Source organism: Cokeromyces recurvatus (genome assembly GCF_025118155.1).
Source record: "Cokeromyces recurvatus strain NRRL 2243 chromosome Unknown BX663scaffold_18, whole genome shotgun sequence".
Taxonomy (NCBI): domain Eukaryota; kingdom Fungi; phylum Mucoromycota; class Mucoromycetes; order Mucorales; family Mucoraceae; genus Cokeromyces; species Cokeromyces recurvatus.
Genome location: NW_026251404.1, coordinates 535149 through 561881, shown reverse-complemented (window position 1 = coordinate 561881; position 26733 = coordinate 535149). Strand labels below are relative to the sequence as shown.

At 31.2% G+C, this 26733-nt stretch overlaps 10 protein-coding genes across 10 annotated transcripts; 6 read left to right on the top strand and 4 right to left on the bottom strand.

Annotated features, from left to right (window-relative positions):
• The first annotated feature begins 264 nt into the window (after window positions 1-264).
• BX663DRAFT_514724 (S-adenosyl-L-methionine-dependent methyltransferase) lies at window positions 265-2388 on the top strand. Its single transcript, XM_051528345.1, has 6 exons — window positions 265-1046; window positions 1138-1150; window positions 1211-1298; window positions 1378-1671; window positions 1741-1929; window positions 1990-2388. The coding sequence occupies exons 1-6, from the start codon at window positions 307-309 to the stop codon at window positions 2181-2183; spliced, it is 1518 nt and encodes a 505-aa protein (XP_051381515.1). The 5' UTR covers window positions 265-306; the 3' UTR covers window positions 2184-2388.
• BX663DRAFT_514721 (methylenetetrahydrofolate reductase-domain-containing protein) lies at window positions 2366-4822 on the top strand. Its single transcript, XM_051528344.1, has 5 exons — window positions 2366-2822; window positions 2909-3071; window positions 3182-3651; window positions 3738-4280; window positions 4351-4822. The coding sequence occupies exons 1-5, from the start codon at window positions 2643-2645 to the stop codon at window positions 4681-4683; spliced, it is 1689 nt and encodes a 562-aa protein (XP_051381514.1). The 5' UTR covers window positions 2366-2642; the 3' UTR covers window positions 4684-4822.
• A 159-nt stretch (window positions 4823-4981) lies between these two features.
• BX663DRAFT_475404 (ribosomal L29e protein family-domain-containing protein) lies at window positions 4982-5827 on the top strand. Its single transcript, XM_051524241.1, has 4 exons — window positions 4982-5087; window positions 5224-5270; window positions 5353-5417; window positions 5534-5827. Exons 2-4 carry the CDS (start codon window positions 5234-5236, stop codon window positions 5612-5614), a joined length of 183 nt encoding a protein of 60 aa, XP_051381513.1. The 5' UTR covers window positions 4982-5087; window positions 5224-5233; the 3' UTR covers window positions 5615-5827.
• Window positions 5828-6015: 188 nt separating this feature from the next.
• BX663DRAFT_487669 (uncharacterized protein) lies at window positions 6016-8269 on the bottom strand (the record flags this gene model as incomplete). Its single annotated transcript, XM_051524768.1, has 6 exons — window positions 6016-6030; window positions 6118-6302; window positions 6370-7626; window positions 7751-7943; window positions 8028-8110; window positions 8191-8269. 6 exons carry the CDS (start codon window positions 8267-8269, stop codon window positions 6016-6018), a joined length of 1812 nt encoding a protein of 603 aa, XP_051381512.1.
• Window positions 8270-9409: 1140 nt separating this feature from the next.
• On the bottom strand, window positions 9410-10900 carry BX663DRAFT_487668 (uncharacterized protein; the record flags this gene model as incomplete). Its single annotated transcript, XM_051524767.1, has 6 exons — window positions 9410-9492; window positions 9674-9677; window positions 9901-9923; window positions 10008-10255; window positions 10602-10669; window positions 10790-10900. 6 exons carry the CDS (start codon window positions 10898-10900, stop codon window positions 9410-9412), a joined length of 537 nt encoding a protein of 178 aa, XP_051381511.1.
• A 283-nt stretch (window positions 10901-11183) lies between these two features.
• On the top strand, window positions 11184-15746 carry BX663DRAFT_544258 (CNH domain-containing protein). The gene is made up of 8 exons (XM_051530885.1): window positions 11184-11347; window positions 11406-12560; window positions 12655-13026; window positions 13091-13237; window positions 13294-14805; window positions 14862-15148; window positions 15228-15336; window positions 15415-15746. Exons 1-8 carry the CDS (start codon window positions 11216-11218, stop codon window positions 15589-15591), a joined length of 3891 nt encoding a protein of 1296 aa, XP_051381510.1. The 5' UTR covers window positions 11184-11215; the 3' UTR covers window positions 15592-15746.
• A 51-nt stretch (window positions 15747-15797) lies between these two features.
• Window positions 15798-18998, bottom strand: BX663DRAFT_562412 (quinon protein alcohol dehydrogenase-like superfamily). The gene is made up of 5 exons (XM_051531972.1): window positions 18696-18998; window positions 18313-18620; window positions 17625-18242; window positions 16023-17555; window positions 15798-15951 (listed from the first exon to the last, which is right to left on the bottom strand). Exons 1-5 carry the CDS (start codon window positions 18845-18847, stop codon window positions 15854-15856), a joined length of 2709 nt encoding a protein of 902 aa, XP_051381509.1. The 5' UTR covers window positions 18848-18998; the 3' UTR covers window positions 15798-15853.
• A 186-nt stretch (window positions 18999-19184) lies between these two features.
• On the top strand, window positions 19185-20543 carry BX663DRAFT_457096 (mitotic checkpoint regulator, MAD2B-interacting-domain-containing protein). The gene is made up of 4 exons (XM_051523874.1): window positions 19185-19925; window positions 19999-20142; window positions 20199-20334; window positions 20404-20543. Exons 1-4 carry the CDS (start codon window positions 19206-19208, stop codon window positions 20409-20411), a joined length of 1008 nt encoding a protein of 335 aa, XP_051381508.1. The 5' UTR covers window positions 19185-19205; the 3' UTR covers window positions 20412-20543.
• A 95-nt stretch (window positions 20544-20638) lies between these two features.
• Window positions 20639-22085, top strand: BX663DRAFT_487664 (uncharacterized protein; the record flags this gene model as incomplete). Its single annotated transcript, XM_051524766.1, has 4 exons — window positions 20639-21040; window positions 21105-21134; window positions 21173-21841; window positions 21945-22085. The coding sequence occupies 4 exons, from the start codon at window positions 20639-20641 to the stop codon at window positions 22083-22085; spliced, it is 1242 nt and encodes a 413-aa protein (XP_051381507.1).
• Window positions 22086-22383: 298 nt separating this feature from the next.
• Window positions 22384-25095, bottom strand: BX663DRAFT_553310 (S-adenosyl-L-methionine-dependent methyltransferase; the record flags this gene model as incomplete). Its single annotated transcript, XM_051531439.1, has 6 exons — window positions 22384-24083; window positions 24151-24310; window positions 24370-24580; window positions 24712-24806; window positions 24874-24972; window positions 25048-25095. The coding sequence occupies 6 exons, from the start codon at window positions 25093-25095 to the stop codon at window positions 22384-22386; spliced, it is 2313 nt and encodes a 770-aa protein (XP_051381506.1).
• Between the last annotated feature and the right edge of the window lie 1638 nt (window positions 25096-26733).

Sequence of the window (26733 nt, the reverse complement as noted above, 5' to 3'; positions counted from 1 at the left end):
TGAATTCTTTTTTCTGAGCCTGAATCAATTTTTATTTTTAAACTGCACGAACTTTTTTCCTGAAGGTTCACGAATAATTTGTATTATGTTGAAATTTTTAGTCATAGCTGAAAAAAAAAAAAAATTAATAAAACTCAGTAAAAAATTTTGTCATTCTTTTAATTTTTATAGTTTCTTTTTTAATTTTTCTCCTTTAAATAAATGTATTTTATTTTTATATAACACAAAAATAAAGCCTTTTTCTTTTTGTTATTTCCTTAACTCTTTTTTTCTTTTTTTTTTTTGAAAAAGAAGAAAAAAAATAGAATGGGAAATACAGCAAGTATTGAAGATGCGGGACCAAAGCATCTTTCTTATTTGAAATCAAGACGGCAAAGTAATCGATCTATAATGTCAGCAAAGCAACTCAATTCAGCCTCTTCTAATAATAATGATCTTGTAATTTGGCCCTCTCGGAGAACTGCAAAAAGTAACAGTTCTTTATCTTTTTTATCAGAAGGTCAACAACAGAGTCACCATCATGGAATTATAAGTCGACTAAAGAATAAAGCAACAGGACATAAAAATCATCATAAAGGTGGTAGTGGTAATGGTAATGGTAATGGTAGTAGTCATAGTATAAATAGTACAAGTTCAACAGCTACCGCAGTCACAACAAAGCATCATCTTATCCCATATCAATTCGATTCCTCTATAGACGATCTTATGGCTAACTTAACAGTAGATAGTTCAACTTCGACTCTTTTATATACTACTTCACCTCAGTCTAATCAACGTCAGGAAATACCGATCATTGAAAAATACACAGATAGTCAAATGTCATTATTCTTTAATCATACCAAAGATACCATTCATCATCATCATCAGCCGCAGGACGGTGCAGAATCTATTTATAATGAAAGTGATATTATTTCGACTCATGCCATCATTGACAGTAATACAACTTGTCATGAAGATCAATCTGGACCGTATTCAAGTGAGTTATTATTAAAAGAGTTATTTATGTTATATGAAACAAGTCCTGAAAGAAGAAGAGATCGAGACAGGTAAATATATACATGGATATAAAAGGAAAAGAAATGCACCAGAATATTAACTTTATTCTTATTATTATTCTATGTATATTATACATTATAGGAGACATAGACAGGTAAATTTTTTTTTTTTTTTTTGCTTAGAAATACGTGTAATAACCAAATATCATGATTAGCATTATTTATTAAAAAGGACTTGGGGAAGTAATTATAAAATACCTTTAAAAGATCCATCACTTATTATTCATTGGTGCTGTGCAACAGGTAAATACAGACACATATTTCTTCTACTTTACACTCTTTATATATATTAATTCCATTATATAAAAATAAATATATAAAGCTGTTTGGGATGTAGAACTGGCTTTTGAATTTCCAAATGCTAAAGTTATCGGTATTGATTATCAATCAGCTACAGTTTCTAGTCTAACAGATACTGTCAATAATTTTTCATTTCATAATGCAATCATTCATGAAGGAGAGTCAGGATTAAATGATTTTAAAGATAATGAAGTAGATTATATTATGATGAGAGATGTTTCGATTGTAAATGCTCCTTCTTCAAAATGGACTCAACTCTTTAAAGAAATTTATCGTATATTAAAACCTGGTGGATATATTGAGATTTATGAACAAGGTTTTTTTTTTGTCTATCATCGAATACCATTTATTTCTTGTTTTTAACTTTTTCGTAATTCTTTTATAGATGCTAATTTTGAATCAATGGGACCGAATTTAACTCTCTTGGAACAATGGGCAGATCGAGTTTATGAAGCAATCCAATTTGATCGTCAGACAAATAAGGATCTAGGTCTATTTTTAAGGGATGCTGGTTATGTGAATGTTAAGGAAGAATCTATTCAACTGCCTATTGGTGAATGGCCAGAATCGAAAGGTACATAAAGATATTAATGTTCAATACAATCTATTTTGAATGCTCATCCATTATTTATAGAATTAAGAGAAACAGGCTATCTTTTAAAAGACTTAACAGAACGTAGATTTAGAGAAGCAAAACGTTGGTGTTGTAAATTTAATCATATTACTGAAAAAGAATATTTAACAGTAGTAAGTAAAGCGATTGATGAATGTGATGACTATAATACAACTGTCTATAGCCTTTATTACAGTGCTCAAAAGCCTTATTAAAGATTATTACGTAACATAACATCATAGACAACTTTCTTCTATAAAATGAATAAATTAGACTTTTTTTTGTGGGTGTATTAAATAAAGATTTATGCGGATTAAATACCAGCAATAGCAATCTCATCTTAATTGGATCTAACCAATAATAAGCTTTCATCTTTAAAATAAGCATAAAATAAAATAAACCCATCAAATCCCTTTCCCAGATTTTTTCTTTTTTATTTCATTTTATATTTGTGTCATCATAGAGTATGAAGATTATTAACAAGATTGAAAAAGCAGAAAGGGAAGGACGTGCATTTTGGTCCTTTGAGTATTTCCCTCCAAAGACAGATATAGTAAGAAGAAGAAGAAGAAGATCCTTTTTCTTTTTTTTTCCCCCTATTATTCATTATCATTTATTCAATCCATTTTTTTTTGTTTTGTTTTATTTAGGGTGTTCAAAACTTATATGATCGTATGGAAAGGATGCAGCGTTATGGGCCTGAATTTATAGACGTTACATGGGGCGCAGGTGGAAGTTCTGCTGAACTCACGATAAATATTGTTTCTACTTCACAGTCTGTCTATGGATTAGAAACTATGATGCATTTAACTTGTACAAATATGCCAATAGAAAAGATAGATAATGCTTTAAAGGTAAGAAGAGTTGAAGGGATGAATTAAATCATCATCAATAAAGTAACTGATTCCTGTTTATTTATTTATTTATTTTACTTTTATAGGCAGCAAAGGCATGTGGTTGCCAGAATATCTTGGCTTTGCGTGGTGATCCTCCAAAAGGACAATTAAACTGGGAATCTTGTGAAAATGGGTTTAACCATGCTATTGATTTAGTGCGTTATATTAGAAAGAAATATGGTGATTATTTCTGTATCGCTGTTGCAGGTAATTAGGCTAAACAAAGAGATGACTTGATACTCAAATATTTACTTTATAACCTTTCCTCTATTCTCTTTTTTTGGTATATATACTACTACTTTTTTTTTTCTTTTAAGGTCATCCTGAAGGACATATTGATAACGAGGATAAAGAAGATGATCTACAAAGATTAAAAGAAAAAGTCGATGCAGGTGCCAACTTGATTATTACTCAACTCTTCTTTGACGTTGACATCTTTATTCACTTTGTAAAACGTTGTCGTGCAATCGGTATCACCTGCCCTATTCTTCCAGGAATTTTCCCTATTCAGAGTTATGCTGGTCTACAGCGTGTCATTTCTTTTAACCATAATGCTGTGCCCCAAAAAATATGGGATGATTTAGAACCAATTAAGGATGATGATTTAGCAGTCAAAGATTATGGTATTGATCTTGCTGTTCACTTTATACATGAAATTAGAAAACAAACTGGGATTCAGTGTTTCCATATCTATACTTTTAATCTTGAACGTTCTTCTCGTCTAATTTTGGAAAAATTGGGTTTAATGCCAGAAATAGAGCATATAAAACCTTTGCCTTGGTATCCTGTAAGTATCTTTATATATATATATGTATAACGATGGAAAAGCTTTATCTTTCCTTCTCTCTCCTTACTCTTTTATATACATTATAGTCACTTGGACCAAATCGTACAAAGGAAACAGTCCGACCTATTTTCTGGAAGAATCGTACACAGAGTTATATTCAACGTACTGAATCTTGGGATGAATTCCCTAATGGACGTTGGGGTGATGCACGTTCACCTGCCTTTGGTGAATTTGATCGCTGGGGGGTCTCTATTAAATATCCAGTTGAGAAGCGTTTAAAGATGTGGGGTGAGCCTGAATCACCGGATGATATTGCTCTTATTTTTGCTAAATACTGTAAAGGGAAAATTGAAGGATTGCCTTGGTGTGCACAAAAGTTAGACCCTGAATCAGATATCATTAAACAAAGACTAGCCGCTATTAATTTACTTGGATATCTTACTATCAACTCTCAACCTGCTGTCAATGGTGTAAAAAGTAGTGATCCTGTCTATGGCTGGGGACCTAAGAATGGTTATGTTTATCAAAAGGCTTATATCGAATTCTTTCTTTCTCCTGACAAATTAGATGAGTTAACAGAAAAGATGGAAAAGGATCCTGAAGTGACTTATTTTGCTGTAAACAAAAAGGTAGTACTTTTATTTTATTTTGGTTAATAACGTGATAATTCATCATCTTTTTTTTTTTTTTTTCCTTTAGGGTGAATTAAAAACAAATACAGAATATGATGAACCTAATGCAGTTACTTGGGGTGTTTTCCCTGGAAAAGAAATTATACAACCTACTATCGTTGAACGTATTGCATTCATGGCTTGGAAGGATGAAGCATTTAGTTTATGGAATGAATGGGCACACACTTATGATAGACAGAGCTTATCGGCTGAAGTCATTTTGAATATTTATGAAAATTGGTATTTAGTTAATATTGTTCATAATGATTTTCAAGATGAAAAAGGTATTTGGCGTTTATTTGATCTAGAAATTGATGGAGACTTGTCTAAAAAACTAAGACGTGGTTCTGGTTCTCTTTAAGAAAGAAGACATTCTTTTTATATCTATGCCTCACACACACACACACACACACACACACTTTCCTTTTATTTCTAGTATTTATCCCCTCCATACCATCATTATATAATATAATTTAGAATAGAAAGAAATAATACATATTTATTGTTAATTATGGATCAATAAAATTATGTTTAAAAACTACTACTATTAGCAAGCATCAACAATAATGAGTGTAGCTCCGGTCCGAACATCAAAATTTGCAGTGTTTATTCATTGACTCCGACTTTTTTTTTTTTTTTTTTTTTTTTTTGCGTTTGTAATTTTCCTTAGCAAAAAAAAAACAAAAAAAAAAGCTGAGAATAATACGCATTTGGGAGCTGTCAACAAGAAGAAACTTCCTCTTTTCAATTCCTTTGTTGAGTTAGGTATGACATCCAATAAGAAAACAATACAGCATAATCCTACATTAAACAGATCTTATCCCATCCATCCATCCATCCATCAATGAGAGACAAGTAAAGAATATTAATTAATTTTTTTTCTTCATTGTAATCATAACAGAAACGTAACAATGGCCAAGTCTAAGAACCATACCAACCATAACCAAAGTAAATTTTTTTTTAATGTAGATTATTTCAATGAATGTTTTGACATTAACCTTTCCTTTTTTTTTTTCCACTCTCTCTTTAGACAAGAAGGCTCACCGTAACGGTATTAAGAAGCCCGCTGCTCACAAGTACCGCTCTCAAAAGGGTGTAAGTAATCCAATACATATATTTATATAAATGGATAGACTTTCCTTTTTTTTTAGGGTTAATTACTCACATATCTTGACCTTTTTTTTTCTTTTAATATTATTTTAAACGCATAGTTGGATGCCAAGTTCCTTCGTAACCAACGTTTCGCCAAGAAGGGCACTCAAAGAGCTCTTGCCGCCGCTACCAAGGCTTAAACAGTTTTAGGATGATTCATATTTTATTATAATTCAACAATAAAAGTCTCCCCCCAAAAAAAAGCTGTTCAATTGCTCTTTAACATTGGAAATGGTTATTTAGAAAAAAAAAAATGTTTTAATGTGAATTTGATTTACACGCTAGTTTATGATTTTATGAATTTATTTATTGACTCTGTCCTTTTTTATTTATTTATTTTTTCTTTTTTTTTTGGCTTTAATAATATATCCGATATTGTATAAAGGACTTGTCCAGCAAGGGAATGAGAGAATACAAGAATAGTGGCAGTTTAAATTCAGAGAAATGAATTGTATATATAGTAGCTAGTATAAATAATAACAATTCCTTTTTAGATGAATTGGATTATTCATTCATGTCCTTTTTCATTCATTATTCTTATTTAATACGGAATATTCTATTAAAGAATGAATTAGGTAAACAGGTTGATTTCTTTTACTTTTTCAAAAAAAAAAAAAGAAAAAAAAAAAAGACTAAAACTTACATTGATCTCACAATGAGCTTTAATATTTTCAAAAACTTTGAGCATTTTGCGTCTAGCACCCAGGGCTGCCACGCCTCTCTTTAACAAATCTTCATCAGACATTTTAACAATTTCTTGCCAGCTACAGTCACTAAAGATAGCATTGTATTTATGTAAACGAAGACTCCTGAGCCAAGCAGGGATATCTGCAGAGATATAAAGATCAGATTAGTTTTTTTTTTCCTTTTTTTTTTTTTTTTTTTTTTTTTTTACCTTTCAAGAGTTCCATATCAACAACTTCTACAGCTTTTTTATCTTTATTAGCTCTTGAGTTGATAGTGTTAGTAGTGATATTTGTTGTATTACTGATATTGAAATTAGTAGGGGATATATTGGTTTGATGATCGTTATGGTCATTTGTATAGCCAGTACCATTATTACCAATAGGATCATCTAAAGTAAGCGCTGTAGTACTTTCAATAATACCTTGAAACGGTTGCGAGTTTGAAGCATTCATCAAATAATTTGTATAATGATCTCCTAAACCATTGTTTTTAGTGCTGCTGTGGTTATTATTATTACTGTTGTTGGGTTTACGGAAATGGGAATCAACCCTGTTATTATTACTACTACTGCTGCTTGTATCATTTGAAGCTGATAAAAATGAAGTTCTAACTAACTCATCTGTCTCTGGTAAAACGGGAATTCGGTTCACTACAGCTCGTCTTCGGAAAGGCTGTTGAATTGAATTTGTAAAATCAATTAAATCATTATCTAATTGTTGTGGCTGCTGTGGCTGCTGTGGCTGAGTACCCCATACTGATACATATCCATTACTGCTATTATTATTAGTTGCATTATTCGTTGCATGATTAGTGTTATTTGCATGATTAGTGTTATTCATATTATTGTTATTATTATTATTATTGCCACTTGCACGACGATCCATAATTAAAGGATCGACAGTAGGAAGAGCCCAGTTACTGATATCAGCTGATTTAGGACGTTCAGCTATTAATTTACTACTACGATCACCAATATGCCCTACACCTGCTGTAGGTTGACGACGCAAACTGGTATTACCACCATTGTTGTTACTACTACTGCTATTATTTGTATTCATCCAGCTTATAGAGCTGGGAGGGAAAAGTGAATTAGTGTCACCTTCAATCACAGAGTGAGGTCTTCCACTACTATTAAACATAGCACGTCCAGACGTTCTATTACTACTTGTTTGGCTGCTTAATCGTCTAGCACTATTGGCAGTTGAATCATCCAAGATAGAGCTTACGTAAGGCGAACGAGTTGTATTTAATAAGTCATTACCAGTACGGCCAGTACCAAACAGCCGACTATATTCTTCAGTATCGCCTAATGCAAACGAATGACGATCTACTGTACGTCGATTGACATTGCTACTTGGGGGTCGACTTATAACTTGGCCTGTCTTATAAGGCAACACAGACATTAAACGTTGGCTTGCTTCAAGTTCTGCCTTTGCCATAGCACCAGCTAAATGAGTTTGCATATCTAAAAAAAAAAATAAAATAAATAAAATAAAATAAATAAATAAATAAAAAGTGGACTTAATAATCTCCCCCAACCCATTTTCCTTCTCCATTCATATAAATATGTTATCTATCTAAATTCTAACCTTGATCGGGATTATTAGGTGTTAATAAAGAAAATAAAGGATCCCTTTTTAACATTTGTTGTAGTAAATTTATAAAAAATCTTGCTTGAACTTGACTTGAATGTTGAAGTAAAGTATACATAGTAGCCGTTTTCTCAGCTTCTGTTAAATAACGATACCACTGGTCAACATGTTGCATCTCTTCTTTGAAATTCTAAGGAGAAAAAAAAAACACACACACACAGTTGGGATATTAACGCGTAAAAATTATTTATTTTTATCTATTCATTGTATTTACTTGATCTAGCGTAGCAGAAGCCATCTCATCCAAGTTTCTTTCATAATTTTGCAAATCTTCATACCAGTTACCCGCAATATCAGCTTTTTTTTTTTTTTTTTAAAAAAAAAAGTTAATGTAAGCTATTTTATCAGTTTATAAATAGTTGTATATTAGCTTTTACCTTCGCTTATAAAACGACCTGGGTTAATAATTTCAGACATGGGCCTAACAGGCCGAGATTTATATTCATTGGGAAGCATATTTTAAATTACTTTTAAGAAATCAAAATATATTCAAGTATACAAAAAAATAAAAATAAAAATAAAAAAGATGGGAATAAAGTAATTTAAAAAAAATAGTAAAGGAAAAAAAAAGGAAAAAAGAAAATGAAAAAAATAAAAAAATAAATAACTAGAATAGGTTATTATTCGTTATGTACTATGATGGTGTTATATATTTATATATTTATATAATACAGCTTTTTTTTTTCTTGTTTTTTTTTTAAAAAAAAAGTGGAAAATTTTTGGCAAAATAACAATTTCAAATTTGAAGAATAAGAAAAACTCTCTTAATTAATCGAGAAATTAAAGTAGTGAAAATCAGAAAAATTTATAGAGAAAGTGTATTTTTTTTTTTATAATAGAATATATTTTATGAAAAGGTTTAAAATTTAAAAAAAGATAAATCTAATTATAAAGACCTTTACAAATTTATCTTGTTGTTCATCAATACGAAAGTCAAATCTTATATTTATTAATTGTCTCAAAGATGCATATTTTTTAAAGACAAATTTCTATAATTGTCATATACATAAAAACAAAGTGATACTATTACAATTTGACCAAGTCATTTATTAAATACGATATTTACTTTTCAGGGTAATAGTGTGTATGTGTATTTTATTTTATTTTTCTTATGAGTGAATTTACAAATATAAACAGTTAGCTTGCAGATATGTTTAATTATTTTTTTATCAAAATAAGTGCATAATGATTTGTAATTACCCATTCAAACTTACCCAATGTTTTTATTTTATACTTATACTTTTTTTTTTCAAGTTGAGGTATTTAAGATTATATAGAGTTTCATTTACGTATTATTTTAGATTCAAGGATACTAACTAAGGCTTTTTATATCTTTATTTTTTTTTTTGCTTATTTCTTCTATTACATATGCAATCATAATATAATACTTTAAGGATAAATCATTGATACATACACCTACTATTATGAATGAATATGAATATATGAATAATAAGTTTATGATCAGCAGTGTCCTAGATTGCTCATTTAATGGCTTAAACAAGTGCTTTTTAAATAATAATCGATTAATTTTATTTTATCTTTTATATATGTAGATAGATAGATAAATAGATAGATAGATAGATATATGATGGTAAATTAGCATTGATCTATTATCTCTTTATTGTTGAGAATAGATAACGCATCACATAAGCAGTATGCCTTACAATACTTCTTTACAGCTATATGTGTAAGATATATTCAGATCCGTTTAATTTTACCAATACAAAGCTAATTAAGTCTAGCCTCCTTCTTCTTGTTATGCTTCATTTTCATTATATACATTCTCTAATATTAACAATTAGTCACATTATGAGAATATTTCTTTATAATACTTGTAAAAAAAAAGGGTTATACTTTTACCTACCTCATCAAATACATTATATATCAGTTATTTTAATATTTATTGTCACAACTACATGTTGAAATAGCTATCATTGGTAATAAATAGAATCATTCATTTTAAGTATTTATTATATATACTGCTGTCCTCTTGTGCTTCCCTTTAGAGTCAAAAAATGAAAAGAAAGGGAATTTATTCAAGTACAAATAATGTATGTGTATATAATATAATTCATCATAGTTCTTACATTCAGATAAAAGAAATATATAGCTATTATATGTAAGATATACATATATATATTGAAGAAGGTGAAGCTGTGAGTAGAGGGACAAACTTCTGGTAAATGGTTATTACTAAGGTTGATTGATCCAGTTATAGTGATATATTCAAAATATGAATGCTCATTACTAGCTTCTTTCCATCTTCCGTATTTAAGGTCAATGGTCAGACGTATTACTATTGGTATCTTGTTTTCTTTTCTTTTCTTTTTTTTTATCCCATTATTGAATCTTGAGCTACTTTTCGTTGATCCTGTGGGGTCTTCCATCACAAGAATCTCGACTGTTGATAAGGTAGAGATAAAAAAAGAAGACAGAATAAATCTGTGAAAACGTTGTATGAAACTTTTATTATAAATTGAATATCTTGAAAGAAGAATATTTCCCATAAAATGATTGAAGTTATTTTATTTGAGCTCTCTAGTCTTTGCCCGCCCCTGATTGAGAATTAACCTCAGTTAACTCACTCTAATAAAAAATTAAATTATTCGTATTCGTGTTCAATCTAGCCGGCTCGGCTATTTTCCTTGAAACCAAATAATAAGATCTCGTTTGTTCATGACTCTGGTCTGTATATTATATGATATTATATAATACATCATTATATACACAACAATCAGCTATTGGTGTTAATACTAAATCACTCGAATTATGGTGCAAAGCATCTTACACTACCTTTGACAAAGTAGCATACAATTTACTGTCTTCAAATGCATTATCGACTTCAAATGTTTGAAACTATTGAGGATTTTTTCTCATTTATCTTGAATCAGTTTCCTACAAAGCAATCACGTACATACTTTAGTAACCTTCCTTGATTTTTCTGTCGGCAAGTTACTTGTACAATCCTTTACGAACCTGATTACATTCTTCGCCACAAAAATTCACCTTTGCTACTTTCACAACCTGGCCAACAATTCCTAAATTGGCTTCCCCTCTACTCTCTCTTTCTGTCAATAATAGTGTCATAGCTACACTATACTCCTTTTTAACTTTCTTTCTTTTTTTTTATTCTTTACTCTTGCTTTCAAAAGGATTTTTTTTTTTTAGTATCTTTTGCCATTGATGATCTCATCCGGGCAATTTTGATACTATCATGTGCCCAATTTTGGGTTTTTTAAAATTTAAATAAAAATTATTGTTTAGTAACTTAATTTAGAATTAAACGATGAATTAAACAAGATTTTATTTATAATCCCGATATTATTAATGTTGTGCTGTATTTTTATTTTCTTCTTTTTCTTCTGTTAGATTTTTTTTTTAAAAAAAAAAATCCTTAATTAGATGTCTAATCGACACCATTACCAACATTATGGAAACGAAAGTAGGTCAAATGCACAAGATGAAGTCGAAGCTATGTTGAATTCACTTGTTGGTGCTCAGCCTTACACCGCTCGTCCTGGTTTATATGATAATGTAATATATAATCATAACTTGTAAAATTTTCTATTTTAACATGTATATTTGCTCATAGGCATCTCACTATTATCAAGCTGACAATAATCTTGGACCACCTCCAACACTTCCACCACGTAATGAAAGTAATGGTTATATAAGAACAAGCCAGAATTATGAAATGGAAAGTTCCAATAAATATTATTATCCTCCTGCCCCTGAAAACTATCATGGCTATTCTTCTCAATCAATACCTACAACTCCTTTACCTCAAAGGGTTTCCTCGGCTACTTCTGAACCTTATGCAACAGATTTAGCTTATTATCCTCCTACTAACTATCCTATGCCTGTACCTCAACATAATTTTAATAGTGCAAGTATATACCCTCCACCACAATATGATCAACGTATCTCCAATCAGCAAGAAGGGTCACCACCAGGTTCTCCTAGACACCAAAATCAACAAGTATATCCTCCTTTAGGATACCCTGATATCACTCAAGAATTCATTAATAATTCTTATAGGCCCACTTTTACTCATCAAGTATCTGATGCTTCTACTTTTACTTCAACTCCATCATCCACAGAAGCACCTTCTCGAATGCCTTCTTCTTCCTCTTCTTATGCATCTGGTGGATACAGACCTATGCCAACATCTACTACTCAACCATATCGCAAACCACATTCATCTTTACGTTCAAATATGATTATGACAATTGAACGTCCTCGATATACATATCCGTCAGAAAATCTTAATGGAGAGGATGGTGAAGTTCCTTTCATTCCCGTCTCTCCTGATTCTGATAGTGATGAAGGTGAGTATTTTTCAAATCATCGTCATCACGATCACTCTTCTGTTTCGGCAACTGTTGCTACTGATTATCAACATCAGCAAAAATCAACAGGTACGGAGTATATCGACCCTTCTCGTTTCTATATGCAGCCTCAGCCTGTAATTGAAAATAAGATAATGGCTACTCCAATTCAAATGGAGCATCAGCCACATATTGAAATAATGAAGCCAGTAAACCAATCAGAACAACCACAAGAGATGAATGTTACGAATCATTTAGAAAATAATCTCATTATTCCTAAAAGAGAGGTAGAGCCAAACTATGGATTACTTTCTGTTTTATCAATCGCTTTTGCACGTAATGTTAAGGGATTAGAGCATGTTCGAGAATTATGGTGTGCGAGTGAATATAATGAGTCATTTACGGGTTCAGAGGCTATAGTAAGTGCGTGTGTCTACTATTTTTATATATTTATATATATACATATACATATAATTGATTTAATTCCCTTTTTTTTTTCTTTTTCCTTAACAGACTATTCTTAGAAATTTATTGAAAGAATTAATACCTGATGAATATTGTATTTTAGTAGCTAATGTTTTAATGAGAAGCCATCCTCCTTTATTTTCTCCAACTCAATACTCTCAAAAATCATTGATTTCAAATTCGGTCAATTCAGATGACACATATTTCATTGAAGAGAATATTACGAAAGATTATACACCTATAGGTGTTATTCCTAGTTTGACACCATGCTACAGCTATACTTGTCGTCCTGGAGTGGGCGGTTGCTATTCAGCGTTTTGTCCTAATACTGGTAAAGACTTTTTAGTCAATGTTAAGGTTGAGCCAACTGCTTCTGATGACACAATTGACAAGACCATAACTTCTCCTAAAGGAGGCTGGGTAAAAAAAAAAAAAAAAGATACATATCATATCCACTAACATTTTAGTAAATAATGACTTATAGTTGGTATCTCATGATGCATGGTCAGCTAGAATGGATAGAGAATTTTTAAAGACATTAGATCCTAAAGAAATTGGAAGACAAGAAGCTTTGAATGAAACAATTTATTCAGAAGAAAAATATTTAGCTGATTTAAAGATTCTTCATGAGGTAAATATAAATGAAAAGGTAAAAAAAAAAAAGAAATATACTGAATAGAATATTAGGTTATTGTGAAGGGGATTGAAGAGTCAGGCGTAATTGAACCTGATCGTGTGAATAGTTTTATCAGTACTGTATTTAATAATTATCAAGAGCTAATTCAAATGAGCGAATCTATGTTTAAGGATATGTTAGTTCGTTATCGACAATATGAAAATGAATGTATTCCAACTATTGGTGATATTCTAGTTCAACATATGCAGTTCTTTGAAGAGGCCTATGTAAAATATAGTCCTCATGCTCTTCTTGCAAAATATTTAGCTGAAGCAGAAATTAAAAAGAATGCTGAATTCGAAAAATTCACCAAGGAACTTGCTAAGCATGATCGTACAAATCGTTTACCAATATGGCATTATTTACTAAGTCCTGTGACACGTATGCAACGATATCCTCTCTTGATTGAAGCTCTTTTGAAGAAAACACCTATTGAACACCCTGATCATGTTTTCTTAACACGTAGTCATGATATTATCAAATCTGTAGCTACCAAGGCAGATAACGCTGCTACTCATATTAAGAAGCGTCTAGCTATTCTTCATATACGTGACAGTATTACCTTTAAGCAAGGTGAATTTTATGATCTACAATTAAGTGATCCTAATCGTCGTTTATATCATAAGGGAACTTTAAAACGGCACAGTGGTACATTAGATGTCACTGATAAGAACGACATTTATGCATTTGTCTTTGACCATATGTTAATAATGACAAAGTTACGAAAAACAAATACAGGAGAAGAATATCGTATTTGGAATAAACCAACCCCTCTCCAGATGCTTGTTGTTCAAAATAATGCTTCTAATACCAGATCTCAATTATCAGGCACAACCTTAACATTACATCATCTAGGCTCTCGTGGTGGAACAGTGTATCCTTTCTTTTGTTCCTCTGTTGAAGAAAGACAAACATGGGTAAAGGCAATTGAAGATGCAAAAGCGAGTTTGAAACGACGACAAGGCGAAACGGATGTCTTTGAATTGCGTCCACTAGATGATGTTAATTTCCGAACTTTAGGATCAGGGCAATATTCAGGCACTACAACACGTATCAACTGTTCTGTACCCTTTATATCAGCCACACAAGAAAGAAAGATTGCTATCGGTACTGATAATGGTGTTTTCTTCAAGACAGAAGGTCGTGACAATTCTATACGTCGTATCATTCAATGTGAAAGTGTAATTCAACTCGCCGTGATGGAGAAGTATCATATCTTGATTGTTTTAACTGAAAAAGCATTAAAGGCATATCCTGTTGATGCACTTGATTCTAAAAGTAATACGAAAGCAATCGACCGTGTGGAGGTCGAGATTGCTCAACATGTCAATTTCTTCCAAATTGGGCATTGTAATGGTCGTGATTTACTTGTATTTAAGAAAAAGAAGAATACGACAAGCGTATTTACTGCATTAGAGCCTTTTTGTGATTTACGTGACCCAAAGAACGAAAAACTATTGACTCACAGACCTTCCATCTTTAGCAATAGAGCTGAATATTTAAGATGGTTCAAGAAATATAAGGTTTTATATCTTTCTTCATAAATAATATATGTATATACTCATTTTTTAAATTATAGGACTTTTATATTGGTGCAGAAGCAAGCAATATTCATTTCTTGAAAGCTAAATTAAACATTGTTTGTGAACGTGGCTTTGAAGTCATCGATCCAGAAAATTTGACAGTGGGTCGTGACATCCCTGATTCTGAAGATCCTGAATTTTATTTTGTTACACGACATTCAGAACCATTAAAACCCTTAGCTATGTATCGTATCAATGATAAATTCCTTTTGTGTTATGATAAATTTGCATTTTATGTCAATAATCGAAATGGCTCTTTAGTACCTAGACCAGATAAAAGAAAGTAAGTGAATAACGAAAAAAAAAAAAAAAAAAAAAAAACTAAACTGATATGTATATATATATATATTTTTTTGTATTAGGCCTGCTACTATTTGTGATTGGGAAGGTAATCCATCCCATATTGTATATGAGCACCCTTATATCATTGCTATAGATCCTTACTTTATTGAAGTTCGACATGTTGACACTGTAAGTTATTACATTTTTTTTTTTTTTTTTTTTTTTTTTAAAAAAAAAGGAGGTATACACTAACATTATACTTGGTAGGGTGAACTTGTACAAGTCATTTCTGGTGAAAATATTCGTTTAGCTTATTATAATGGCGGGGGTGAGAAGCCTATTATTCATGTCTGCATGACACATAACCAAAAATCAGATACGCAAGCGCTATACCATTTGGTCTTAAACAATCATCGTAATTCTGCTGGTTATCCTCGACGATAACAAAATAGATTTTACATTTTCTTTCTCGCATTTTAATTTTTCTTTTTTATACATATATAATAAATTGAACCCTTATATCATGTCATGTAAATTTTAAATAGATTCCATCTTTTGTTGTATCTATAAGTTATATACATTGTATAGTTACACAAGAGGAAAGTATAAAGTTTATTATGATATATAACTTTTTTTTTTTTTTTTTGTTTCTTTGTTTAATTAAAAAAAAATCTAGAGATTCTATATGTAAAGTACGTATTTTTTTTTACCATTCAATATTAGAGGGATCTTCTTCGTCAGAATCAGAATCAGACGAAGAATCTTGTTGTTGTACAATTGGTTTCTTTTGCACAGGGGCTTTATCTAAAATGTATAGTTAGATTACAAAATATAAGTTACCATGATACAAAAAAAAAAAAAAAAAAAAAACTTACCAAGTTCTTGAGTAAAGTAACTACTTAATGAAGGGAAATCATCTTTGGCAGATTTAGTGATATCATCATTTAATAAGGAGTTGTCTTCAATGGTAGATTGATCATCCAATACTTTTGTATCTATATCCATCACTTCTAATGTAGTGTCTTCTTGTTGTAATGCATCAATACGAAGAGTCATAAGAGAAGACATGAATGAGTCAAATAATGACTCTACATTGGGAAGTACATGACTTGGTGCAGACATGCCAGCCATGTCTCCTTCTTCTCTACGTTTCGATGCTCTGTCCTTTCTATTTGCTGACATGGCCTCCTCACGTAATGCTTGTGCTGTCTTGAGACGAATACGAGTTTCTTCTTCACTCTCACGCTCAGTTTCACGTTTACCGTACATACCGTCTAATAAACCTGATTCAGACCTATCATTATTTATCATAGATAATGTATTTGCATCCTCCTTTTCAGTTTCTGTTTGGCTATTTACCGCCCTTTCGACAGTTGTTCTCGGTTTGATTGTATGAATAGCAATTTCATATTTATGATTAAGACAAATTAATGCACTTGATAATGTTTTGTTTTCATTTTGCTCTTTAGGAAGCCATGCCATAGAAAGACATTTATAATCCACATGTTGTAATGCAATAGGCTTAGGAGATTTTGCATCAAAAACAATAATACGTGTCTGATTACAAGCAATATGATTGCAAGCAATAGCAATTCGATTTGATACTTTATCGATAGCAAGATGATCCACTAAAATTTTATAACTCCACCAAACCTTACAAGTTAAAATGTTCCAAACATATAAATGAGACATTGTTTTAGCAACTAAAAATGGCGAATTATCACCCAAGAAGCTTAGAAATGTAACATCTTCAGGATTAGGTTGTGCAAATACAGCTTGGATAGAATTTAAATAGGGATCCCACAAAGTAATAGCTTGTTCAAAGGCAACAGCTAAAATACTACCATCCTCAGAGAATGCGGCAACAGTTGGAGCAACATCACGATAAACACCAACTGAACGGCAAATCCAAGCGGCATCAGCACCAACTTGCGAGTTACGACCAGCTCCCGTACTCAAATTCCACACTTTAAATGTTTTATCCTCTGATGTTGTAATAGCCATAGGGCCATGACGAGATATTGGATTAAAAGTGACGGATGTGATAGGCTTTGTATGTGGGTAATCAACACGAGTGTGAAGCTTATAAGCCTGGGTATCAGGATCCCAACGCCAGAACTTTAAGAAGAGTTCAGGAGTTGTAACCTTATCATCACGCATATCAACAGTAGCCATCCATTCTCCACTACGCAAAAATGCTACATGAGCAACATGCCCATGAATGACATCTCTTTCGCCAGAACGTACAATACGATTGACAGGCATAACTTCCAAGTTCATTACATGGCTATCAGAAATAGCATCATAGAATTGAATACTGCCTTGAACACCATTTAAAACGACATGATGATTACGAGGTTCAACAATAAGACCCGTAGAAAGAGGATTCGATGCATTATCAGCATGAGCTATCAAAGTTAATTACATAAATAAATTGTTTCAATTATTTAGTTTGTCTCTTTTCTTATTTTACTTACCATATTGAAGGCCTTGAATAACTTGCTCAATATTCTGAGTAATACTATTAATTAATCGAATTGAGTTATCCTCTAATCCAACACAATAAAATCTATGATTAGGAGAAATTGTAATAGAATCAATAGCACCACCCAATCTAGGTAAAAATTGCTTATGTCCTGTATCTAATTGCCAAATAACCATAACAGATTCACCACCACCAGACAACAAGTATGAACCATCAGCCATAAATATAAGACTGCGTACATAAAGATGATGCCAGTGAAGAATAGAACGAATATAATCTTTTTTATCATTTGAAATATAGTTAGTTATAAGTGTAATTTGACCAGATCGATCACCAACTGCTAATATAGGTTTAAAAGGGTGAAATTTGAGCACTGTAATAGATTCCGCAAAGATGTGTTCTTTGAGTTGTGTTTCGGGAACATCTTCTGTATCTTGGTTGATTTCCCATACATAAACTTTATATCTAGCACCAAATGCAAGCCATTTACCATCGTTGGTAATATCAATTGTATTACAATCTCTTAGTGAACAAATACGACGCATTTGGGTAGGTTCATCTGAGCTTCCAAATGAAAAACGATACACAATAGAATTATCTGCTAATTTGTCTATTATCATATAAAATTATAAGTTTCTTTTTTTTTTTTTTGTTTCCTCTATATCAGTTTACTAAAATACCTTTTCCATCACCAGATTTAACAACAATATAGGCATGACCGGGAGCCTCAGGAGACATAACCATACATTGAATTGGTGCATTCACATTATAAGTTTTTAACAAAATATCATCATTATAATCCCATAATTTAATAGTGCCATCAAGACTAGCAGTATAAAGTTGAAGATGATTCTTTGGATTCAAAATAACACGAGTAATCTTTTTGCTATGACCACCTAAAGCAGGTGATTGTGACAATGATTTAACAATTGCACCAGTAGCTGTACTGAAAATTTTCACACAAGAGCCAGTGGAGGAAAAGAAATATCTGCAAACAAAGAAGAAGAAGAAGAAAAAAATTAGATCTAGTAACATCTTTATTAATCAATTATTGATCACTTACTTTGAATCTTTGGTAAATTCAATGGGATATTCAGAAATATTACCAGCAGCATATTTTGAAAGTACAATTTTGTTAGGTGCTCCATATTTTTTGTGAGTATTGTTCTCTACATTATTGACAGATGCCACATTTTCTGTTTTCGCTAATGACATTTCTGAGATAATTTTCAATAGATCAAGTTAATTGTTCCTCGTATTTCGATAAATATTATTTTGTTTTGGACTCAAGTTTTGTACAAGTGAGGGATCTTACTTTTTATATTAGACAAATAACAGACAAAAAGATACAAAAAGCACTCAAAATAATCTTTTTTGTGTAAACAAAAAAAAAAAAAAAAAAAATCGGCTTTGTCTTTTTTTTTTTCTTGTGAGCAAAAAAATATAAAAATGTGACTGATGGCCGTCACGAAGGCCTAAATGGAATTTTTTAAGCACAGACTACATAAACTACTTTAGTTCTTTTTTTTTTTTTTTTTTTTTTTTTTTTTATACATATTCATATTTATTTGTAATGTCGTTAGTTCCTAATTATGCAAGTAGTTCTGACTCTGATGAATCAGATAATGAATCAAAACCCCAACAAAAAATAGAAACTAGAACAAAGAAAACATTATCATCATTATTACCACAGCCAAAAAAAACGGTTTATATTGATCTACCGAAAATAAAAGATGACAACGAAGAGGAAGAGGAAATAGAAAGAAAGCCAATACGTAATAAAACAACTGCAGGTTTAGGATTAGCTGACTTGCTACCAGCACCAAAAAATAGGGCAATTTCTGTACCTGTAACTAAAACAACTACTGATAAAGCATTCACACCTCATTCCTTAGCAAAAAGGCTTAAAGAAAAGAATCAAGCTATTCGGGAAAAACTCGAGAAAAAGGAAGAAAATAAGGATGAAACAAGCAAATATGATGATATTGAAACAAATAATGAGGAAGATGAATTAGTAGAGAACCAAAAGGAAGAAGCAATAAAAAAATATACAGGACCATTTTTCCGTGTAGGTAAAGATTTAAAGGAAGAGCAGCCTATTAAAAAGCCAGTACAAAAACATACAGATATACCTATTGGTCCCATCTATACAGCCGAGAAGCCACCAGAACCAGAAGAACCTGAGTTAACTGCAGTTGATGCATACGCTTATGACCCTAATGCCATCTACTCAGCAGATCCTTCTCTCTATTATCAATACCAACAACAAACTCACGAACAAGATGATATAAATGTAACTATTTGACTATAAGCAGTTGATGAAAAAAGAAAAAGAAAAGAGTATTCATATTTCTGTAATTTTATAGCTTGAACAATATATTGGCAAAAGGGCTAGAGGAGAAACGAGTGTTCAGATCAAGACAATCAACCAACAAGATATATTGCCTTCAGAGGATTGGAGAGCTACCCAAGCTTTAACTGCTGCACCAAAATTCTATACAGGTGCTCCTGTAGGTTTATGTAATTAGATAAAAAAAAGCAAAAATTCTAATTTTATATATATTAGATGCAAGCAAGTAAGTTACAAATGAAGAAAAACAATATTGTAGCCTTAGCAGCGCATGCAGTTAATAATCAAGAGAGATTGGATGAAATGTTTGCTGCAAATAAGAGAACAAGACGTGAAGCTGCTAGAAAATATGGTAAACTATATTAAGCCTAATAATATATACGAACATTAATTTTAATTTTTTTTTTCTTTATTTTATTAGGTTTCTGACCAGCTAATCATTCATTCATTTATATTTAATACAAATTCTATATAACAAAAGGAGATAATTAATAAAGAAAGAAGAAACAAAGAAAAAGGGGAAGGGCAAGGAAGAGAGATAACCTTCTACTTATTTAAAGCATATATTTTTTTTTTTTTTTTTTTTTTACTCTCTTCTTTTCTTTTTTTTTTTTTTTCCTTTTTTTTTATTTATGTTATTTTATAATATTCATAAAATGGAAAATATAATTGAATCTCTAACTCGTACAGCGACAACAACGACAACAACAGCAGCAGCAACTGCTACTAGACGACTTCGAAGTCTCTATTTACCTTCTTCAGATCATACAACCGAACTGACTAGACGATTTAATAGTCTAAGAAGATCAGCCAATCACAAATCTTCAACATCAACAACTGAGCATAAAAAAATTAGAATTAAACTTATACCTAATATTACCATAAATACCCGATGCTTTGTTTTTGATGTTGTTGACTATGAGTTAGAAAGTGAGGGCCCTATTCTTAAATTAGGCCGTTATTCTGACCGAACTGTTGTACCAGATCGAATTTCTTTTAAAAGTAAAGTAGTAAGCAGATATCATGCAGAAATATGGTTATCCAAACTAGATAACAAGGTACAATACACATGTATATAAATGTGCCCTTTTTTTTTTTTTTGTCTTCATTTATAATGTATAGGTCATGTTTAAGATTATTTATATATTAATGGTATATACATACATATATATATATATATATATATATAGATTTATATTAGAGACACTGGGTCATCAAGTGGTACATTTGTGAATCACATTCGTCTTTCAGCGGCTAATACAGAAAGTGCTACTCCTTATGAACTAGTAGATGGGGACTTGATTCAATTGGGTATGGATTATAAAGGTGGTATAGAGCCCGTATTTAGAGCAGTCAAGATGCGTCTGGAAGTGGATCGTAAAGAATGGTATAAACCAAATTCAAATGCCTTTCGTCTTACTGCGTTTCAACAATTACGGGAAAAAATGAAAAGTACCCCTGATGATACAGAGGGAGCAGTTAGTAAAATAAATAATGCTACTGCTGTTAATACCGAAGATATCCATGAGTGCTGTATCTGCCTCTATTGTATTGCTCCCTTCCAGGCATTGTTTATTGCTCCTTGCTCTCATATATACCATTATAAATGTATAAGACCATTATTAGTACAAAATTATCCGGGATTTTCATGTCCATTATGCAGAACATATTCCAATTTAGAAGCTAGTGTTGCTGTCGAAGAAAATGAAGTGTTACAAATGCTTGGTATAGTAAATATAGAAAAAGATGCTAGAAAAGGAAATATACAAATGTCTGCTTCGGAAGATAAACAGTTATTGGCGCATAAAGGTTATTGTTATCATCGTGAAAAAACATTAATAGCTGAAGAAGAACAAGAGGTATCTATTTTTTTTTTTTTTTTTTTTTTTTTGGGAAGCTTATTTATCTTTGTATAATATCTCACAATTTTATTTTATACATTTTTTTTTATTGTTATTACAGTCACCATCTAATCCTCTATTGGAGTCTTCTTCAACATCCTTATTTTTCCAGCTTCAAATACCATTCATAGACAGCGGTTTAGAAGTAACTTCTTTAACGGGTACAGCATCTCAGCATCATAATGCAGGGGAGTCATTATAAATAAATAAAGATAAATATATGTATGCATGTATATCTGTATAAAAATATATACTATATAAACGGGAGTTATTGAGAATTGAAATAGAAGTAATTAAATATACATAACATTTATAAAACTATACATACAAAATATGGTTTATGCACTTCATATAATAATATATCTTTATAAATATTAAAGATTTTTTTTTTAAATGTTGATATATACACGCATACATCATTGTGTACATACGCATTTATACATGTATTTAATAATCGAAACAAAAAAATTAAGAAAGTAATAAATTTTTATATCAAATATTTAAGCTGTATTACTTTCATCCTGGGAAACAGAAGCTGGTGCTGCTGCTGCTGCTGCTGCGTCTGCAGCTAACTTCTCCTTTTGATTTTCAAGCGATCTTTGCAAAAGATGTTCAGGTGTAGTTCCGGGTATTATGCCAAAGATACGCTGACACAAAGCTCTTTTGTCATTCTTGTTTAATAACACATTAAGTGAGTTTTTACCCTTCCAGACAGGTAAAATGAGGGGAACAGTAAATTTAAATTTGTTGTTTTCATCATCCGTCTTTACATGGGCAATACAACAACCATTCTCCATAGGAGTTACCATCTTTCTAACTTCTTCACTGAACTCTTCCAAGATGGGAAAGGCTTCAACTAACAATGTCTTGAGTGTTTCCAAATCAATTGTAATGCGACGCTTATCACTTAAAACGGTATCAAGAATAGGAAGACCTTCAGAAGTTAAACGGAAAGGAGAACCATTCTCAACAGGAGATGATTGACGTACAAAGAGACGGACACCGGTATTGACAGTTTGAAGTCGAGAAAAGTCTTTAGATTCAATAACTCTTTTTATAGAACTAGAGACAAAGTAAAGACTACGACCCTTAGCATTGCCATCCGAGCGCAATAAAAATTGGTCACGAGGGAATTTAGGATCAAGACCATAAAATTGGGTAATTTCATCGAGGTCATTAGAATTAGAAGGCATCATCTCGAAAGGAGCTTCTTTAATTCCAGGAACATCTTTTTTAGGTTTGCCTTCATATGGCTTAATCACTTTCTCTTCCTCCTCCTCCTCTGTTTTATCCGTCTTGATCTTCTTGACCGATCCTTCTTCTACATGGTCTCCTTCTTCCTTATCTGTGCTTGTACGCTTAGTAGGGATGACTTCATCCATATCATTGAGGGCTACATTACCTTCCTTATCTTCAACGACATCCATTTCTTTTTTAGCCTCTTCAACATCGTTTTGGGAAACGTTCTTTCCTTGTGATCTAGCAAGTGAGATACGATCAGCAGCAGTTAAAGGCTTTACTTTTTCAAAAACAGCAACAAAGAAGCCACCTGTATCTTGATGATGAGGATAAATACGAATACATCTTTCCAAATGCATTTCCTTTGCTTCTTCAGGAGTAGGTGGGAAAGCACTACGAGGGAATTTTGCACGTTGTCTCCTTTCAGGAATATCTTCAATAGAATCAATAAAGACACCATCCTTATTAGTTACCTTCCAAGTACTTAAACCTGGTCTACGTTTTAATTCAGGTAAAGAGGTAGAGACATCAACAAGTTGAATAGCACCTTTAGTTTGTCGAAGTACTTCAGCAACAACAGCCTCATTTTCAATTGGATTAAAAGAACAAGTAGAGTAAACGATACGTCCACCAAGCTTAACAAGTTGACAACCACGAGCAAAAATTTGAACTTGAGTGGAATGAAGTTGAAGACCATCATTATGACTCCAATTTGACCAAATTTTTTCATTCTTACGAATTGTACCATCACCACTGCAAGGAACATCGCAAAGGACACGATCAAATTGCCATGGGAGTGAATCTTGATCGTCTTGTGCATTAATACAAGGAACATGAATATTGGGAAAATGAGCACCATCATGATTAGTAGCCATAAAACAAGGAGACTGTAATCTCTTAGATTGATGAACTAACATGTGACTACGTTTATAGTCGGCATCATTAGCAACAACCAGACCAGCTATATAAGGAGAGAGTTAAGTAAACATATTATATGTATAATTGATAAAGTTAACGAAGATATTTACTAGGCATTTCATTTAATTTGTCATTTGAATGCACAGCTTCAATAATTTGTGCAGTCTTAGATCCAGGAGCAGCACACATATCAAGCACCCATTGATGTGGTTTAATATCCATTAAAAGAGGAGGTACCATACTAACAGCCTCTTGTCTACTTATGTTACCCTAATATCATTTATTATTACTATTTCTTTCTTCTTTTCCCTTTTGAAAATCAAACTTACAGCTTCTGTCTCTGTTACCATAAATTTATGGAATTTTTGAAATTCAGGCGACTTTTTAATGACAAGTCTAGGTGCATTCACTTGCCAACCAAGATTATCAGGATACCAAGGTAAAGGTTTAGGAGGCTCGATCTTTACACCATCAATAACCACGTTTTGCATGTTGGGAACATAAGTGTTTTGAACGACATTTAAAATCTCCATAGCAGTACTATACAATAATAATAATAAAAAAATACATTTATATGAATGTATATTAATTCATCTAAAATTCAACAAGATCATGATCAATCTGGAGGAGTTTTTTTTTTTTTTTTTTTTTTTTTTTTTTTTTCTATTTACGCTCTACTGCCTGTAATACGAAATGTACTGGGTAAAATAGTTTTTATGAATGAGTAAAATTCTTCGAATTCCTCTGGAGGTAAAATATTTTGTTTCTAAAATAGAATTAGTTGAATTGAGCTAAAGATTTATGAATGCATGTCAAATATCAATTTAATTTACCTGATAATATTCTTTAAACTTGAGATTATCTCTCTCAATATCAGCATAGGGTGTACGTTCATCGAAATATTTTTGCTTCTTCTCACCTGTGCTATCAGTCTAAATTCAATTGACAAATAAATTTAATTAGATTAAAGATCTAACATTAAAGAAAAAATATTTGATTTGTTTTACTTTATTTTGACGTTTATTAGCTCCACGCTTCTTTTTACCGTATCCCATTTTTATAAGCTTTTGAATCTTATGCTAAAGAAAAATGATCAAGAAAACTTTTTTTTTTTATAGAATTTAAATTATTAGATTTCCGGTTTCATAATAATCGTTTAAAATTTTTTTTTCCTTTGTAACTGACATATTTGCCAAATGTGTCAAAAAAAAAAAAAAAAAAAAAAAAAAAAAAAAAAAGAGGGCGTTTTATATAAAGCAAGTGTAACATGAACCGCATATATTTCAGGTAAACTAGCTGAGCCATTAAAGATATCTTCAAGACGACTGTAATATACATTGTTGACCATTCAGGGCACTTAAGCGTGTTTAGCTATATTATCTACAACAAACAATGAACTATTATTTTAAAGACTTTGAACACTTTATGTTGTAAAATTAATATGATGATTCATAACTATATCTCAATTTTTTTGTTTGTTTGTTTTAAACTAGTCTCTCTTTTTAAGCGTAGTTTACGTTATTAATATATTCATTACACTCTATTAAAGTTATATTATAGCGTAATATCAAGCTATATCTTATTAAACACATTTTGCATCCATGTAAATTGTCTATTTTACTAGACATGAATAATGCAAATATGTATTAAATGGTTACTGCAACTATTATTATTTATTTATTTTTACACTTTATTCTTTTTCTTCATTAACGAAACTATTTTGCTCATATTTGTATCTGGCACTCAAAAAAAAAATCTATAGAAAATGTACCATTTACAGTATTATAGAACATACAATATTACGTTCATCTCTGTAAGCAAATCATACTGAAAATCAGCAAAGAGCATATTGATAATTTTGGTATAAGTTGTATAACTATTATTAAGAAGCGTATACTGTGGTAGCACTTACAGGCACCTGACGATATATATACTAAACGAAATAGCAGACATGTTTCTATTTGTGAAAAAAAAAAATATACTTAAATATGATCGAGATAGATAGATACAGTATTTATCGAGTAACTAGATAAATTTATTATCTTTACGTGGCCAATGAGCTTTTTTTTTTTGGAAATGATTGTTTTGTAAGTAACTTTTGGAAAGTCTATACATATTTCGACTTGTTCTTTTTACGCAGCCTTTTACATGCCTTGATTTAATTTTATTTATTCTTTGTGAAGACATATAACGGAGAATCTCCTTTTTCTCTACAGTACTCGATTCTTTTATACTATATATCTATTCTACCCCCAATCGACGAAAGCGCAATTATCTTTTATCTCTAACAGATCTTTTTTTTTTTTACAGATTCTTTTCCTGATACACACACACACACACATGAATACATGTATATATCCCCCATCTTCACTGTTTTTATTTTTTTTTTTACTTTTAGTGTATGTTTGCTTTTTCTTTTTTTGAACTAACTAGGCTAAATTAGCTTTTATCGCTTCGTTCTCATTAGTCAAAAAAAAAAATGATTATCTCAATCATCTGAATTCCAATTATGATTTTTCCAAGCTTTTTTTTTTTTTTTTTTTTTAAATAGATATTATTAGTTTAAAGTAAAAAGATACTATTATCCAGCTTTATTTTAGTTTAAAAGAAAGAAAGAAAATAAGAGAATGAAGCCATAAAATTAAAAATAAATAAATAAAATAAAATAAAAACATTTATATATAAGAAAAAAA

Excerpts from the sequence above, each read along its gene's own strand:
- BX663DRAFT_514724 (XM_051528345.1), top strand. The coding sequence starts at position 307 with ATGGGAAATACAGCAAGTATTGAAGATGCGGGACCAAAGCATCTTTCT. Across the intron at positions 1,299-1,377 it reads TCATTGGTGCTGTGCAACAG|CTGTTTGGGATGTAGAACTG; the intron begins GTAAATACAGAC and ends AAATATATAAAG. Across the intron at positions 1,672-1,740 it reads TATTGAGATTTATGAACAAG|ATGCTAATTTTGAATCAATG; the intron begins GTTTTTTTTTTG and ends ATTCTTTTATAG.
- BX663DRAFT_514721 (XM_051528344.1), top strand. The coding sequence starts at position 2,643 with ATGGAAAGGATGCAGCGTTATGGGCCTGAATTTATAGACGTTACATGG. Across the intron at positions 3,072-3,181 it reads TTTCTGTATCGCTGTTGCAG|GTCATCCTGAAGGACATATT; the intron begins GTAATTAGGCTA and ends TTTTCTTTTAAG. Across the intron at positions 4,281-4,350 it reads ATTTTGCTGTAAACAAAAAG|GGTGAATTAAAAACAAATAC; the intron begins GTAGTACTTTTA and ends TTTTTCCTTTAG.
- BX663DRAFT_475404 (XM_051524241.1), top strand. The coding sequence starts at position 5,234 with ATGGCCAAGTCTAAGAACCATACCAACCATAACCAAA. Across the intron at positions 5,271-5,352 it reads CCATACCAACCATAACCAAA|ACAAGAAGGCTCACCGTAAC; the intron begins GTAAATTTTTTT and ends CTCTCTCTTTAG. Across the intron at positions 5,418-5,533 it reads AGTACCGCTCTCAAAAGGGT|TTGGATGCCAAGTTCCTTCG; the intron begins GTAAGTAATCCA and ends TTAAACGCATAG.
- BX663DRAFT_544258 (XM_051530885.1), top strand. The coding sequence starts at position 11,216 with ATGTCTAATCGACACCATTACCAACATTATGGAAACGAAAGTAGGTCA. Across the intron at positions 12,561-12,654 it reads TTACGGGTTCAGAGGCTATA|ACTATTCTTAGAAATTTATT; the intron begins GTAAGTGCGTGT and ends TTTCCTTAACAG. Across the intron at positions 15,337-15,414 it reads AAGTTCGACATGTTGACACT|GGTGAACTTGTACAAGTCAT; the intron begins GTAAGTTATTAC and ends TATACTTGGTAG.
- BX663DRAFT_562412 (XM_051531972.1), bottom strand. The coding sequence starts at position 18,847 with ATGTCATTAGCGAAAACAGAAAATGTGGCATCTGTCAATAATGTAGAG. Across the intron at positions 17,556-17,624 it reads TATTCAAGGCCTTCAATATG|CTCATGCTGATAATGCATCG; the intron begins GTAAGTAAAATA and ends TAACTTTGATAG. Across the intron at positions 15,952-16,022 it reads TTACTTTACTCAAGAACTTG|ATAAAGCCCCTGTGCAAAAG; the intron begins GTAAGTTTTTTT and ends TATACATTTTAG.
- BX663DRAFT_457096 (XM_051523874.1), top strand. The coding sequence starts at position 19,206 with ATGTCGTTAGTTCCTAATTATGCAAGTAGTTCTGACTCTGATGAATCA. Across the intron at positions 19,926-19,998 it reads ACGAACAAGATGATATAAAT|CTTGAACAATATATTGGCAA; the intron begins GTAACTATTTGA and ends GTAATTTTATAG. Across the intron at positions 20,143-20,198 it reads AATTCTATACAGGTGCTCCT|ATGCAAGCAAGTAAGTTACA; the intron begins GTAGGTTTATGT and ends TATATATATTAG.